Source organism: Clavelina lepadiformis, chromosome 6, assembly GCF_947623445.1.
Source record: "Clavelina lepadiformis chromosome 6, kaClaLepa1.1, whole genome shotgun sequence".
Lineage (NCBI taxonomy): Eukaryota > Metazoa > Chordata > Ascidiacea > Aplousobranchia > Clavelinidae > Clavelina > Clavelina lepadiformis.
Genome location: NC_135245.1, coordinates 8,265,487 through 8,278,994, shown reverse-complemented (window position 1 = coordinate 8,278,994; position 13,508 = coordinate 8,265,487). Strand labels below are relative to the sequence as shown.

The 13,508-nt window shown below is 36.1% G+C and overlaps 2 protein-coding genes across 2 annotated transcripts; one reads left to right on the top strand and one right to left on the bottom strand.

The window, feature by feature from the left end:
• Positions 1–14: 14 nt before the first annotated feature.
• On the bottom strand, positions 15–9,294 carry LOC143463063 (cytochrome P450 2C5-like). Its single transcript, XM_076961427.1, has 10 exons — positions 9,241–9,294; positions 4,052–4,325; positions 2,567–2,715; positions 2,362–2,464; positions 2,118–2,227; positions 1,873–1,991; positions 1,689–1,801; positions 1,446–1,590; positions 1,164–1,324; positions 15–1,041 (listed from the first exon to the last, which is right to left on the bottom strand). Exons 2-10 carry the CDS (start codon positions 4,304–4,306, stop codon positions 724–726), a joined length of 1,473 nt encoding a protein of 490 aa, XP_076817542.1. The 5' UTR covers positions 4,307–4,325; positions 9,241–9,294; the 3' UTR covers positions 15–723.
• Positions 9,295–9,578: 284 nt separating this feature from the next.
• On the top strand, positions 9,579–10,662 carry LOC143463111 (uncharacterized). Its single transcript, XM_076961487.1, has 2 exons — positions 9,579–10,200; positions 10,298–10,662. Exons 1-2 carry the CDS (start codon positions 10,071–10,073, stop codon positions 10,495–10,497), a joined length of 330 nt encoding a protein of 109 aa, XP_076817602.1. The 5' UTR covers positions 9,579–10,070; the 3' UTR covers positions 10,498–10,662.
• Positions 10,663–13,508: the final 2,846 nt, after the last annotated feature.

Sequence of the window (13,508 nt, the reverse complement as noted above, 5' to 3'; positions counted from 1 at the left end):
TATCACAAAAAACCTAGAAGTTGCGAAAAAGGTATTGCTAAGAAAGATACGAAATTCACAACGCAAAAAATCAGAAATATAGAGTTAAATGGTCGTGCCACTTTTTAGCATGAAATTTTCTTGCCTTTTCTCTCCAATTCTGCTGAAGGAAAACATTCGATACTGCATCCCATAGTGTGAAGTTGCTGTAGCATATAAAATATTTTGCAAAAAAATATACTTTGCTTGAATGAATACAACATATACTAAAAATCATACCTCATTCTCAAATAATGACGTGTTCTGCCACAAACGATATACAAAGATACCCGATGTAAAATATTGCTCGTAGATCAATAAATATACGTGGACGGATATAGCTTGTATTTACTTTTATATTGCATTTATATATACTCATAAGCTTACATTATTACATCATATTTGGTGACTGCAAACTACAATTCTGGAAAGAGAGCTATACAGGTCAAACAACAATCAATCAACATCGCAATTGGCCTAGTGAAGAAGCTTAGGTGAATGCAAATCAATGGAAGAGAAAAGAGAGAAATTAACATGAAAGAAAAACTTAGTGCTGTTAATGTGATTGACAACGAAATATTTTTTGAAAAACTGTTAACGTTTCTCTATGATAAAACCTATCACGACATATTACATAAGAATTTTTCAGGAAACGTTGCAATATATTCCAAAAGCTGCCGAAAATTATAACTTTATATGACAAAGTCACAATTCTTGCGCAACAATTTTAAACGAAGGGGCTGCGAGAACGGGGAATTCAAAAACCGGTAAGGTATCCGGTAATGCAGTCGCTTCTGGATCCGGCAAAACCTCGAAGTTTTGAACAATCGTAACCAGAAAGAGGAATAATTCCATTCGAGCTAGTCGTTCTCCCAAACATTTTCTTCCTCCAATATTAAAGGGGATCACATATTTAGAACTCACAAAGTTTCCCCTTTCATCAATAAAACGCTCGGGATTAAATTTATGTGGTTCTTCAAAGTAATTCGGGTCATTGTGAATAGACCATATGTTAGCCAGCACCTGAAAGAATTACAAGTAGTATGGACAACGTTAAAAAGGTCATGGGGATTATGTTTTAGAAGTACTGGTGATGAAACTAATATTATAGTCGATTTTAAATCATTCATAGCAATGGAACTTACTCCTGTCTTTTTCGGGATGAAGAAACCACACAATTTAGCATCTTCGCTAGTTTTGTGAAAGATTAAAGGCAACAAGGTGTAAAATCTATTACATTCTTGTATGAAAGCGTTAATGTATGGCATGTTAGGTAGATGCGACATATTAATCTGGCTCGGCGGTCCTAAAACATGTTTAATATGATCTACTGCAAGCATGGTATGTAACGTATCGTTTTATTTACTTTACTGATTGATGTTAATACAACAACTATATTAATTAACATGTAAGTTTACCACTTATACCTATAACCGCAAAAATTTCCTTTCGTAGTTTATTTTGTACTTCAGGATAGTGAAGAAAGCAGTGCAGATACCATCTTAATGTATTTGTAGTGGTGTGTGCACCAGCCATGAACAAGTCGGATACCACATGAAGTAGCTGCTTGTGCTGGCAAACACATAAAATGAATTTGATAGCTTTGAAATAAAAGGATTAATGTTTAATATATCTGTATAGGCTAGCCAAGACTCGTTTAAAAAGCTTACAGTAAAATGTTCCTTTCCGGACTTCATTTCTTTCAGAAAGCAATCGATAAAGTCTCTCATAACTTCTTTCTTAAAGGTATTCTTGTGGTCATCTACGATATTTTCTGTTATATCTAAAAACAGTTATCGAGTTTTTTAACCTAATATCAGCGTACAGTAAGCTAAAGTTACCTTTATTTCTCACCCAATATATCTTGTCTGGCCTTCAACATTAAATCGCAACTGGTTGATACTGGTGGAATATGCCGCAGTGGAGGGAAAAGTATTCCAGCTTGAAACCATTCACTGATATCTTTGTCAACACTAAATCAACGCAGAATTCTAGTTGCATAGGTTCGTAAAATACATGTTTCTGAGCACATATGCCATCGTAATTGCTAAAAAATGTGGAACAAATATTTTTAAAAATAAATAAAACTATAGTTTTACAAAAGCTTTAAAAGGTCCAATAGTTTGCAAAATGTGGAATCTTCATATTCAAATCGTTTTCCGAAAACGCCATGGCAAATGATATTGGCTGTTGCTTTGTGAAGCAAGTCCTTTAGTTTTCAAAAATAAAGATACAGTTTAGCAACACGGTGCAACTAGATAGGCAATATTTGCTAGAATACACTACGATTTTTATGTTCAACATACTGTGCAGTGAATGGTGTTTTTAATGAACAATGCGTACTGTCATGTCAAAGGCTTGTCCGTTTTGTAATCTGATGAAATCGGTTAAATATGACAACTCGTCCAAACAATTAGTTTCTACATTCCGCTTCCCAATCTCAAACCTGAAAGTGCAGAAGAATAGGGTTCGATAAATTTTTGAAGTAACATACTAATAATACGCTAAATAAGAAAACTTTATCATGTACCGAAGTTTATTCATATACCTACGAAGTGTAGATATTGCAAATTTCCTTTGTGACAACCATAGTGGCCCGTAGTCTGCAAACAAAATCCCATGATATCCATCACTAAATCCCTTTAAGACAGGAGTGTCAGGATGTCCAGCAAATTTGACTAGCTCTTTCACAAAGGCCTATGGATAAAACATGGCTTTATGTACGGCATGTGTTGATATGTTGTCATTATATCTAATACATGACTGAACTGGTGAAATACAAGATTTTATTTTTGACAACGTTTCATTAACCCATTTGGGATAGCTTCATCAGGGCATTTGCCTTGTATTTGATGTTATTAAGCCTGGTGAAAACCATAGTATATTTCTTATCATTATAAGTTTGTTTATGGATTCAAATTACGATAATATTGTTTGCTGGTTATGAAAGCAATTTTATGGCAAATATTTAACAACAGTTAGAAATGGCACTATACACTATACATAATAACATATCTTGTGTTTTCACGAATTGAAAGACTTTTTTACAAACTGTAAAATCCAAGTTTCAAATTGAGTAACTCGCATTAGTCACCACACATCACAACATTAATGCCCCATGAATAGGAGTTGAATAATAATATATAGTTGCCGTTAATAATTTCCGCCCATACAACCTATGGCGCATTACTCTGCGGCATTGAATTTGGCTTAAAGTCAACTAACTTCAAACGTATTTAATGTTCGGATGGGTTAATTGTTCAAAATAATACCATATAAATCAAAAAATTGAACTATACAAGTAATAACAGTAGAATACACATACTTCAGCCATATCGCTGCAGTTTAGCACTACTGCAAACGATGAAGACGACTGCGAACGAATTGCAGGCTACTATGGAAACAGAAGAGTAAACGCTTAAGTGAGGTAAAACTGTTGTAGATTGGAAACAACTGGATCGACCGATTTCAATAAAACAGCTGGGCTAGTTTTCCATAAAAAAGCCTTCACCTTTCAGCCTACAGACGTTTATCAAAAACTGAATTATCGTGGTTATCAACTTTAGAAAATTCTGAGTGAATCAACATACAGTAGATTGACGCATCAAAGAGATCTTGGTTTTACTACCCGAAAACATACAAGATTGACAAGATCTCAATCTGTCCGAAAACTTTCCAAAATTCGTTGTCCTTCAAATGTCCTATTATCGTATTAAACTACTGTAATGATGCTCAGAATCAAACTGTGTTTTGCGGTACAATACTGTGTACAGCAATTTTAAAAGGAAATAATGCAGAAAACGCAATCAGCTCAAAGTTCAGAATTTAATCAGGAAGAAACTTAATTGGTACATAAAAAAAATTTACAACTGTATTTGTGGAAACGTCTAAAAACCAATTTGCTTGTGCAGAGCACTGAAATTGTCGCCTATGTATCCAAAAAATGATTTCTGTTTAGCATAAAAAAGGGGTTAAAAATAGTTTTTTAGGTCATCGGCCATCAGGAAATTATCTGTTCAAAATCTTAAGTTACCTGATGTAAGGATTCATAATCATTAATAACAACCCAGTCTTTCCTTCCAATACGAACAGACATGACTTTTCCGTATTTTCTACCCCAATCACGCAATGTTACGTGGGGATCTTTTCTTAGAAATAATGCATTTCCAAGAATTGGAATTCCACGAGGGCCTGGTGGAGAACTGGATGGTCTTCGATACCAAGTCAAAAGACAATACGATACACTGGCTATAGCTATAAAAACTATCACCACTGCTTCCACTATCATTTTCTTACATCTGAAAATTCTGCAAAATTAAAATTTCGCAATTGATGTGCAGCATAAGTTCAAAAATAAGCATTGCTTTTAAAAAACACGCAAAAGGAGTACTAACAGCGCTTTATAGGGAGTAAAAATACGATTTATTTACAGTACAAGGTTTGCAAACGAAAACAGCAACAACCAATCCAATTAACATATAATAACAATGTCTTGTTTCTTAATTTGCCATGGCACTTTTTCAGATTCAGTCAATGGCCTCACGTTATTTTGCTCGAGGCGAAATGAAAATCCGACAAAGAATTTTTTGGTTAAAAAGAGGTTCACAGAAAAATTTAATAAATTTCAAATACGTGTACAAATTACATGTTATAGCTACTTAGCGTCGTGAAGCTGGTTACCGATTTCTTGGTTACTTATACAGCTACTTATACCCATAAAACCAATTGCTACCTGTTGTAAACAGCAAAATTTAAATTAGAATTATAAGATTTAAGCTAAATTTAACGAAATTTATACTAATTTATTTAAATTCATATAAATCCATGTTAATTAAAAAAAAATATTGATGTTAATGTTTATGATAATTTGTTGTTCTCTGGACAAATTTACGGCATACGGAATACGGCATATTTTACGGTATACGGTATACCAACAGTGTCGTAGCCTTAGTCATTAAACTCGAATCACAAGTCTAGTCAAGTCATTTACTTTTTAAGACTCAAGTCAAGTCGAATTTTTTGGAAGCCGTAGCTTGAGCTTTTTTTACAAAAAAGGGTCGAATCAAATCCAGTTATGTCAGTTGATAACTGAAGCCAAGCCATATAAAAAGCAAAAACAACGTTTTTGTCAAAAAAAATGTTCAGGAGTTTTACAAAGTTTGCTTTATTTTGGTTTACGGCCGTATGCGTTCGTTACTTTGTGCTATACACTTCCATGTGATTGGGGAATAACAAAAAAAAATTCGTTTTACTTTAATGCTGAAACGTAATCAAAAGGAACTGACCCGAGTCAAGAAGATTTATTTTAAATATTGAGTCAAGTCTTTCATGTAAATTTCATGTAATTAAAAGTCGTCTAGTTTTAAAAAAAAGTGACTCAATTAAGTCGCTATCAAGTCATTAGGACTCCAAAGACGGTGATATGAAGAACCTCACCTATAGCAGGACGTTCAGCAGCAAGTGCCAAGGAAACTGCCTTAATTAGGGCAAAAAAACAACTACCTTCGCCTTGCAATATGTTGCAGCTGAATGTCTAGGACTCTAGGGCATGGCTTTGAACAAGCTCATTGTTATATAATCTCGCCCACAAACAATGGGCCCTTGTCATTCTCCGCCAAGATGTACACACTATACGGCAGACAAGTTAGCTCTGCCCAGATTCTTGCTAAGGTGCAAATATCACTTTGCAAATAGTAATAAGTGAAGAGCCACGCTAAGCAGAAGTTCCCGCGGTCTTAACGTCAACCCTCACTTATTACTATTTGCAAACTCATAAAATTAGTTCCAGGTACTCAAGTGAAGCGGTGAAACCACGCAAAGGCTAAAAGAAAGAGGAAAAAAGGAAAGAAGCGTTTTCGCCTTATTAATTATTATCAAAGAGTATGCATCAGGCCTTGTTAACTGATGCGTTTCAAAATTGTACGCCGTAAATTGCCAGCTATATTGTTAGCTCACTTATAAATTTAGCCTAAGAATACATTTCATCTCGAGCGATTTTGGTTGGAGATAATGTTTGGGAGAAGCAGAACCGTAAACGAATCTGTTAAATTTATCTACACACAATTTGATTCATAATCCCATATAAAAGGAAAAGTAAACATCAGGTAAATCCGAATCGAACCTTCTTCCGAGGTAAACAATCTATCAACGCTTTAATTTTATCGAAAGGTTATTGAAAGGATGTTAGTAAATAACGTGCCCAATTCATCTATTATTATAAAAGTTTAAGATAAATCAATAGTGTATGAAAAAAACTGTCTCATTTTTTAGTAGAAGAAAAACACCGTAGATTTCAAACGTGTGTGTTTTCACCGTAAAAGTAGATGCTGACAAATTTTATAAAATTTAAGTTCTAAACTAACGACAAGCCTACGAAATGGTTTGGAATATTTAATATGGGCGGAAGAAAGTTTGTATTCGACTTTGTTCAGCAATTACCACTCACTGTCTATGCTGAAAATATATGTTTTGCGCATTTTACGATGGATTTAAAGCCTGCGTGTTCTGTTTTTATTAGTTAGTAGTCTGTGCTCAATGATTCTATTTATCCGCTATTTTGTGTAATTATCTGTTTGGTATTTATTTTATATCTTTTGTCAAGTAAGCGAACTAATTATTGCAATTACAGATTCACAATGACGATGTAGCGTGGCCGAATATGAAATGCGGGTGGCATAATTGCAAGTCGGACGTTCTAACCGTCGATATCGGGCTATATAATGTTGCAGTATCATTGGGTTGACGTTGAAAAGCTGAAGACTTTCATTTTGTAGCCTCTAGCGCAGCGTTAGGCTTTTGGTCCAGAGGGCCGCAGGAAATTGAATTTTACAGACTTGCCAGCTCATAATAATGTATGACGTCATAACTAGTTTTAACGTCATTTGGTCTCTTATACATGCGTTCCTCAATCAGGAAAGGCTTTCATTGGTAGTTATGGCAAACTCCAATAAATTAATCAATAATGTAATACAAACTCTTATCAATGAATTTGAAAACTACCTTCACTATAATTGCAGTATAACGTACAACTCATGAGACGGTTAAAGGCATAAAATATCCTTGTAAAAAGGCCTAATTTCTTTGTTTATTTTATTATAAAGTAAAGTTATTAAAAATTAACTGAAATAAATAAAATATTTACTCGAAAAATACGGCATGGGGCTCCCTGAAATTTTGCACGTCAGTTTAGTATGCCTTAGGCTATTAGTTTATGAGATTGTAATAAAATCACATATCTCTAACTCTTGCAATATTAAATTCAAGACTGCAGTTTTGGGCCAAAAGAGTCAAAATTTATCAATTTTAAATTACATTTTAACCTAATCCAGCAATGCGACTTGGAAGTTTTTAACAGCTGTTTACTATAGCATAGCGGCAATCCCCGTACTCAAAAACAATACAGGGCATACTGGCATCTGATTGGCCGAACACACTTTGTTAAACCATCACGTAGAACGTACAACGTTTACAAGAAAATCGCAAAATTCTAGCATATAGGCTACTGCTCCTAAACCTGCCAGCCAGGCAGTCATCTCAACAACATTAAAGACGTTTGTTTACACGACAATAATATGAAATAGATTTTTGTTTGTGGTATCTTATTCTTAATAATTGAACTGAGGCCGAAACGTTGGAAAAATTGTCAGAGGGGCTAATGAGTAATAGCTTAGTAGCGCCTAGCGCCGTATTATTAACTAAACCAACTAGAGTTTGCTTTTAAAAACATATCTTTTGAGCGCGGTATCAGGCATCACTCATAGGAACTCTGCGTGGTCTGCATAAAACACTTCAGCGTGCCGGAGGTCGCCCAGCTCAGCACTAGCCATTAGCCGAAGATTTAGAAAATGACTATTTTTCCCGTGAGCATATATGTAGGCATAACGGCACTTGTTTTGAAAATACACATGCCCTAGCTTTAAAGAAGAGAGCATAGTAGACTATACATTGGTTTTTGTTATTTGGAGTTGGATTTATACATTGATTAAAAGATACTAGATCGAACATTAGGCAAGGTTCGAATTGATAAGACCTTCTCCGAAGAGCAAAGTAAGTACATCTGACTAACCCAATGTTAAAAAACTATTATCGTTGGTTACTTGTATAATCACTAATCAGTTATTTGCTGTGTTGTTCACGTATGAGACGTTTAAAGCAAATGAACGTTTGTAATTTTTTCAATACCTTTCCTTTCAGATTAGGCCAAGCGACTGGAAGAGCATTTTATCTGTTTTTTGTCTTTATTTCATTCCTGTATTGTACAGTGGCACCAAATTTTTCAAGGATGAAACAAATCACACGAAGCAATATGTAACGTCACAATCGTTGTCGTCAATGAAGACAGTTAAATGCCAATTCAAAACTAAAGCAAACTTTCAGCGCGTATGCGATCAATGATTAGCCAGGACTACGTTTTTGAATAAACAAAGACCCGATACCATAACTTGATTCTTGCTTACATGCATTTCTTTGAAAAGCTTTTGCTTTGTCTTTTTGTCATCACAAATATTTGCTCAAAGGTCCATATGTTTGCTGTTACAGGATTGTTACAATTAGCGCCGCTCCGACACCTCTGCGACTTCCGGCTCAAACACGAAATGTGAGATAGGCTTATACAGAAACAGGAAGGCTTTTTATACGCTCTACAGAGCTCCAGCACCTACAAATGTGACACTGCACTCCTGGTTACGATGGAGCTTTTTGTATGTGACATTTAACATATAAGGGCTAATTAGACCGAACAGGACAATCTCGAAAAAACGAGCCGCCCCCGACCAAATGGGTACGTAGGCCTACAGTTGTGCAAGCTACAGCTGTTTAACCTTCCATTGTTACATCGGTACTTTGGTAAACACCTGGCACGTTTTAACTTACCGGGGCTTAACAACTTTTTCTTGCTCGTTAATTGTTTGTGAGCGTTTTATTATTTTCGTTCACAACAGTCAATCGCAAATCGCAAATAAACGATAAGATACAGTTCCTCACGTAGTCTGTTTCTTATGGCAAAATATTTTACTCTCTTCCGTGATAAAGGCACACTTAACCCAAGTAACCATGTAGCCAACCTTTCATAGTCATCACTTACAAAGTCAACCTAAAACGTGATTAAGGAGGAGTGAAACATATTTCACTATCATAGATTTCTTGTAAACACAGAACAATTATAACTTACTAGGCTTATATGTTAAAAAATTTAGATTAACAAGAAACTGACAAATACTGTACCTTCGGGGTATCTACACTGCAGAAGTGCACACACATTCGCACCGGTCTCCGCACTGAATCCACGGACTCCTTACATACAAACTCTCTCGTTTTGGTGTCTTTCAAAATGGTCCTTGTTTAAAGTCACGCTTCGCTGATTCTAAATCTCTTTCGCGTTTCTAGCCGGGTTGAGACGATTACGTCTACACCAAGAAATCCAATAAGTGAGAGAGTGACTAATTTTCCATATGTAGGTCACGCAGCCTGTTGCTTAAAGATAAGCGGTTAGGTTAGGAGAAACGCAATGCAAAAAGTTGATGTAAGCCATTTTAGGTTTTATTGGAGTTAAAGTTTGATAGGAAGTAGATTTAGATTATGTTTAAGTTACCATGTTATAATTTGATGAATGAATGCGCTATCAATGGAGTCAGATTAGCGAACAATCAATCAAGTAATAATTGACAACAGTTCACAGCCCGAACAATACGCCCAGTTAGGTATCCCACTTGAAAAGAACTCCCCACTTTAGGAGTTCAGGAACTCTTCCACTACTTTCATGACTTCCATATCATTAGCAAAACGTTGGCCAGCCAGGGCTTTGTTCATGTTTTGAAACAAGTGAAAGTCAGATGGGGCAAGATCGGGTGAATAAAGTAGGTGAAGAATAATATCGACACAATCATCAATTGTTACCATTGCAACCGTCGAGGTGTGAGCAGGAGCATTTTCATGGTGGAAGAGGACACCCTTGGTTAACATTCCTCGAATTTTTTGACGGAAATTTTCTCTGACACTTCAGAAGATGCGAATAATAAGCTCCAGCGATAGTATGTCCCTTCTCAAGGAAATCAATGAGCACCACACCTTTGGAATCCCAAACCACGGATGCAGTCACCTTCCCAGCCGATGGAATCACTTTGGCTTTTTTTGGGGCAGTGAATGATGGATGTTTTCGCTGCTTCGACTGCTCCTTGGTTTCTGGTTGGTACCGATGAACCCAACACTCATCCATAGTGATAAATCATGCCAGAAAACTGTCAACATCACTTTCAAACAATTCAAAATTTTTCTTTGACAGGATGCACCGAGTTCGTTTATGCTCCGGAGTCAGGAGGCGAGGGAACCAACGAGCTGAAACTTTTGATAAACCAAGCTCCTTCCTCTGAATGTTTTGTGCTCGTTCAAGTGAGATTCCTATCCTTTATGCTACTTGACGGCATGACAATCTGCGATCTTCCATTACCATATCAAGAGCAAGGTCGATGTTTTGCTCGGTAGTGGCAGTTGATGGTCTCCCTGCCCTCTGCTCATCTTCAACACTCTGTCTGCCTTGTTTAAATTCAGCCACGTAGCGTTTTACTGTAGCATATGAAGAGGCATCGTTTACTAAAGTATCCTTTAAATCTTCATGGTTTTGGGATGCCGTTTGTCGGACGTTGAGGTTGCTAGTATTCGATCATTGTAGGACGTCGATCGAGGTTATAGGCCAGGGGTGTCCAACCTTTTTGGCCAAAGGGCCACATGCGATTTACAAATGATTGCGCAGGCCACTTGAGTGTTTACTGCTAATTTCTAATTAAAACCCTCACACCAAAATTCTAATCTTAGACATAAATTGTGATGCAATAAAATTAACTTGAACAGTTCTGCACCCCTGCACTAGAGACATAGTATATTATCTATCTATTACTCTATTATCTATCTATTACTCTATTATCTCTACTATCTATTTCTCTGTAGTATATGGAGCATATGGAGTACATGCTATGGAGCAATAGACAAAGAAAGCAAACAATAAATGCCAATTTCTCGGAATGTAAGTTCGCCATAAATAACATAGGCGATTCAGTTGATAATATAAGTCATTTCGAAAAATACCGCGCGGACCACTCAGAACCTTTCCGCGGGCCAAATGTGGCCCGCGGGTCATGGGTTGGACACCCCTGTTATACGCATTTGATCCTTGTCGGACGGTAAGGTTTCAGGCACTCGAGAGATCTTGCCACAGTGCATACTTAGAGAATAACACCCTGACCGCTAGATAACGGCAGGACACCACGTTTATTTACCCAAAGAATAAGTGTTTTCTATGGTAATTACAATATTTATTACAATATTATTACAATAACTGACGCCGTACCCGGCGTTAAATCCGATCATCGCATCGTGATGTTATTTATCGCTATAGAAACGGTACCTATAGAGGTAATGGTTACTGGAAAATGAACAGCTCACTTCTACAAGACCAATCGTACGTGGAGTTTTTGGAAAAGGAAATTGTAAACTTTAAAGAAGACAATGCCACATATGAAATCGTTCCACATGTCTTGTGGAATACTTTAAAATGTGTAATTCGTGTTGTTACAATTCAATACAGTTCTCGCAAAAAGAAACATCTTTCACAAGCTCAAACCCGTCTTGAGAGAGAATTAAACACTCTCGATAAAGAATTACTCAAACCAGAGGGTAATAAAGATTCCATCTTACAACAAATTACCATAAGGCAACAACAACTAGACGCTCTGTTGGAACGGTATACCAATGCTGCGATAGTTCGAAGTAAGGCCAAATGGTCTGAATTTGGGGGGAAAAATACGTAATATTTTTCAAACTTAGAGAAGCGTCATGCAGACGAAATTAGGATAACACGTCTGAACTCTGATGGAAACATTTTAACCGATCAAGGTCTAATATTAAAAGAGTTAAGAAAGTTCCACGCATCGCTTTGCCGTTGCCCTGCCAACAATGCAACACCTGACCAGATAAACTCGGTCTTATTCAAACTCGATATACCTAAGATTGATGGGAACAGCGTAGACGAAGAAACTACAAAAATTTCAGTATCTGAATGTATAACTATAATTAGAAGTATGGCTAACAACAAATCTCCAGGTCCCGATGGCATTGGCATAGAGTTTTACACAACATTTTGGCCAGATATTAAATCACTTTTTATGGCTTCAGTTGATCAATCTAGTGCCATTGGGGTAATGTCTAACTCGCAGAGAGAAGGAATGGTAACTCTTATATCTAAACCAAATAAAAATCGATTGTTTGCAAACAATTACAGACCAATAACGCTTTTAAACACAGATTATAAAATAATCTCCAAAATAAAATGTAAAAAGAATTGTAAGACGAATCTTAATCCATCATGACCAAAAAGGATTTATAAAAGGTAGGTTTATTGGCAATAACATTCGTATGCTTTATGATATTATAGTATGGGGATGATGGTGGTGTGGACTACTTTTAGGTTGGCCTAAAGCCAAGACTAATAGTCTTGCTGTTTGACTCCGAGATAATTGTCTTTGACTCCGTTGCGTTTACTGACTCTATAATGTTTCTTCAAATCAACACCAACTTCATAAAGTCTAATTGTTATATTGTCCGAATAGGTTGTATCAAATTAGAAACATTTACACCATCTTTCCACATTTAAACCAAGCTATAACTCGAATTCAGTAATGATTCCAATTCCGAATAAATCAGCAATAACAAAAGAAATAGCTAAGAGAAGAGAGAGATTTAGACCAAAAATTAGGTTTTATACTCGCCGTATTGACCAATGGGCGAGTGCCAAACTAGCCATACAATGACACGTATACATGTGTCATGTTACATTCTAAGCTTTTATCACAAAGAATTAAAATCGATTTACATCGGTACAGAAAACCACTTGACACACTTAACTACGTCACATGTCGATTTGTAACTAAGATTGAATAAGGATTACTAGGAACAATACATTTCAAATTTGTTTAGAGTTTGACTGGAAACACAAAAATTGCTTAACAATGCCATTTATAGAACTTGTTATAATTTGTTATCACGATCGCCACAATAGATTACGCGGATGAGTTTGAAATTCCCGGCACCATTATGTCGTTAGATATATATGAAGCCTTTGATTCCCTTAATTGGAACTTTATATATTGCTGTCTTGAAGCCTACGGATTGCAGACACAACTAATCAAATGGGTGAAAACACTTTACTCGAATCCTAGATGTGTTATTACAAACAACCGATATTTATCCGAAAACTTTGCCGTTTGCCGAGGCGTTCGACAAAGATCTTATCCCTTATCTCCATCATTATTTGTATTGTGCATAGAAATAGTAGCAATTATGTTGCGAACTAGTAATTTTAATGGAATAAGATTAGGCCAAAATACTTCCAAAGTGTCGCTTTTCGCAGACGACACATTAATTTTTTTAAATGCTTCTCCGGCTGATTTTTCAACTGTAAGCATTATCTTAAAAACTTTGCCGAAATCTCTGGCTGTAGA

Coding starts and splice junctions, on each gene's coding strand:
- LOC143463063 (XM_076961427.1), bottom strand. CDS start 4,306: ATGATAGTGGAAGCAGTGGTGATAGTTTTTATAGCTATAGCCAGTGTA. Junction 2,228..2,361: donor GACAAGCCTTTGACATGACA/GTACGCATTGTT, acceptor TGAAAACTAAAG/GACTTGCTTCACAAAGCAAC. Junction 1,042..1,163: donor TCATCCCGAAAAAGACAGGA/GTAAGTTCCATT, acceptor TAATTCTTTCAG/GTGCTGGCTAACATATGGTC.
- LOC143463111 (XM_076961487.1), top strand. CDS start 10,071: ATGAGCACCACACCTTTGGAATCCCAAACCACGGATGCAGTCACCTTC. Junction 10,201..10,297: donor CGACTGCTCCTTGGTTTCTG/GTTGGTACCGAT, acceptor TTTCTTTGACAG/GATGCACCGAGTTCGTTTAT.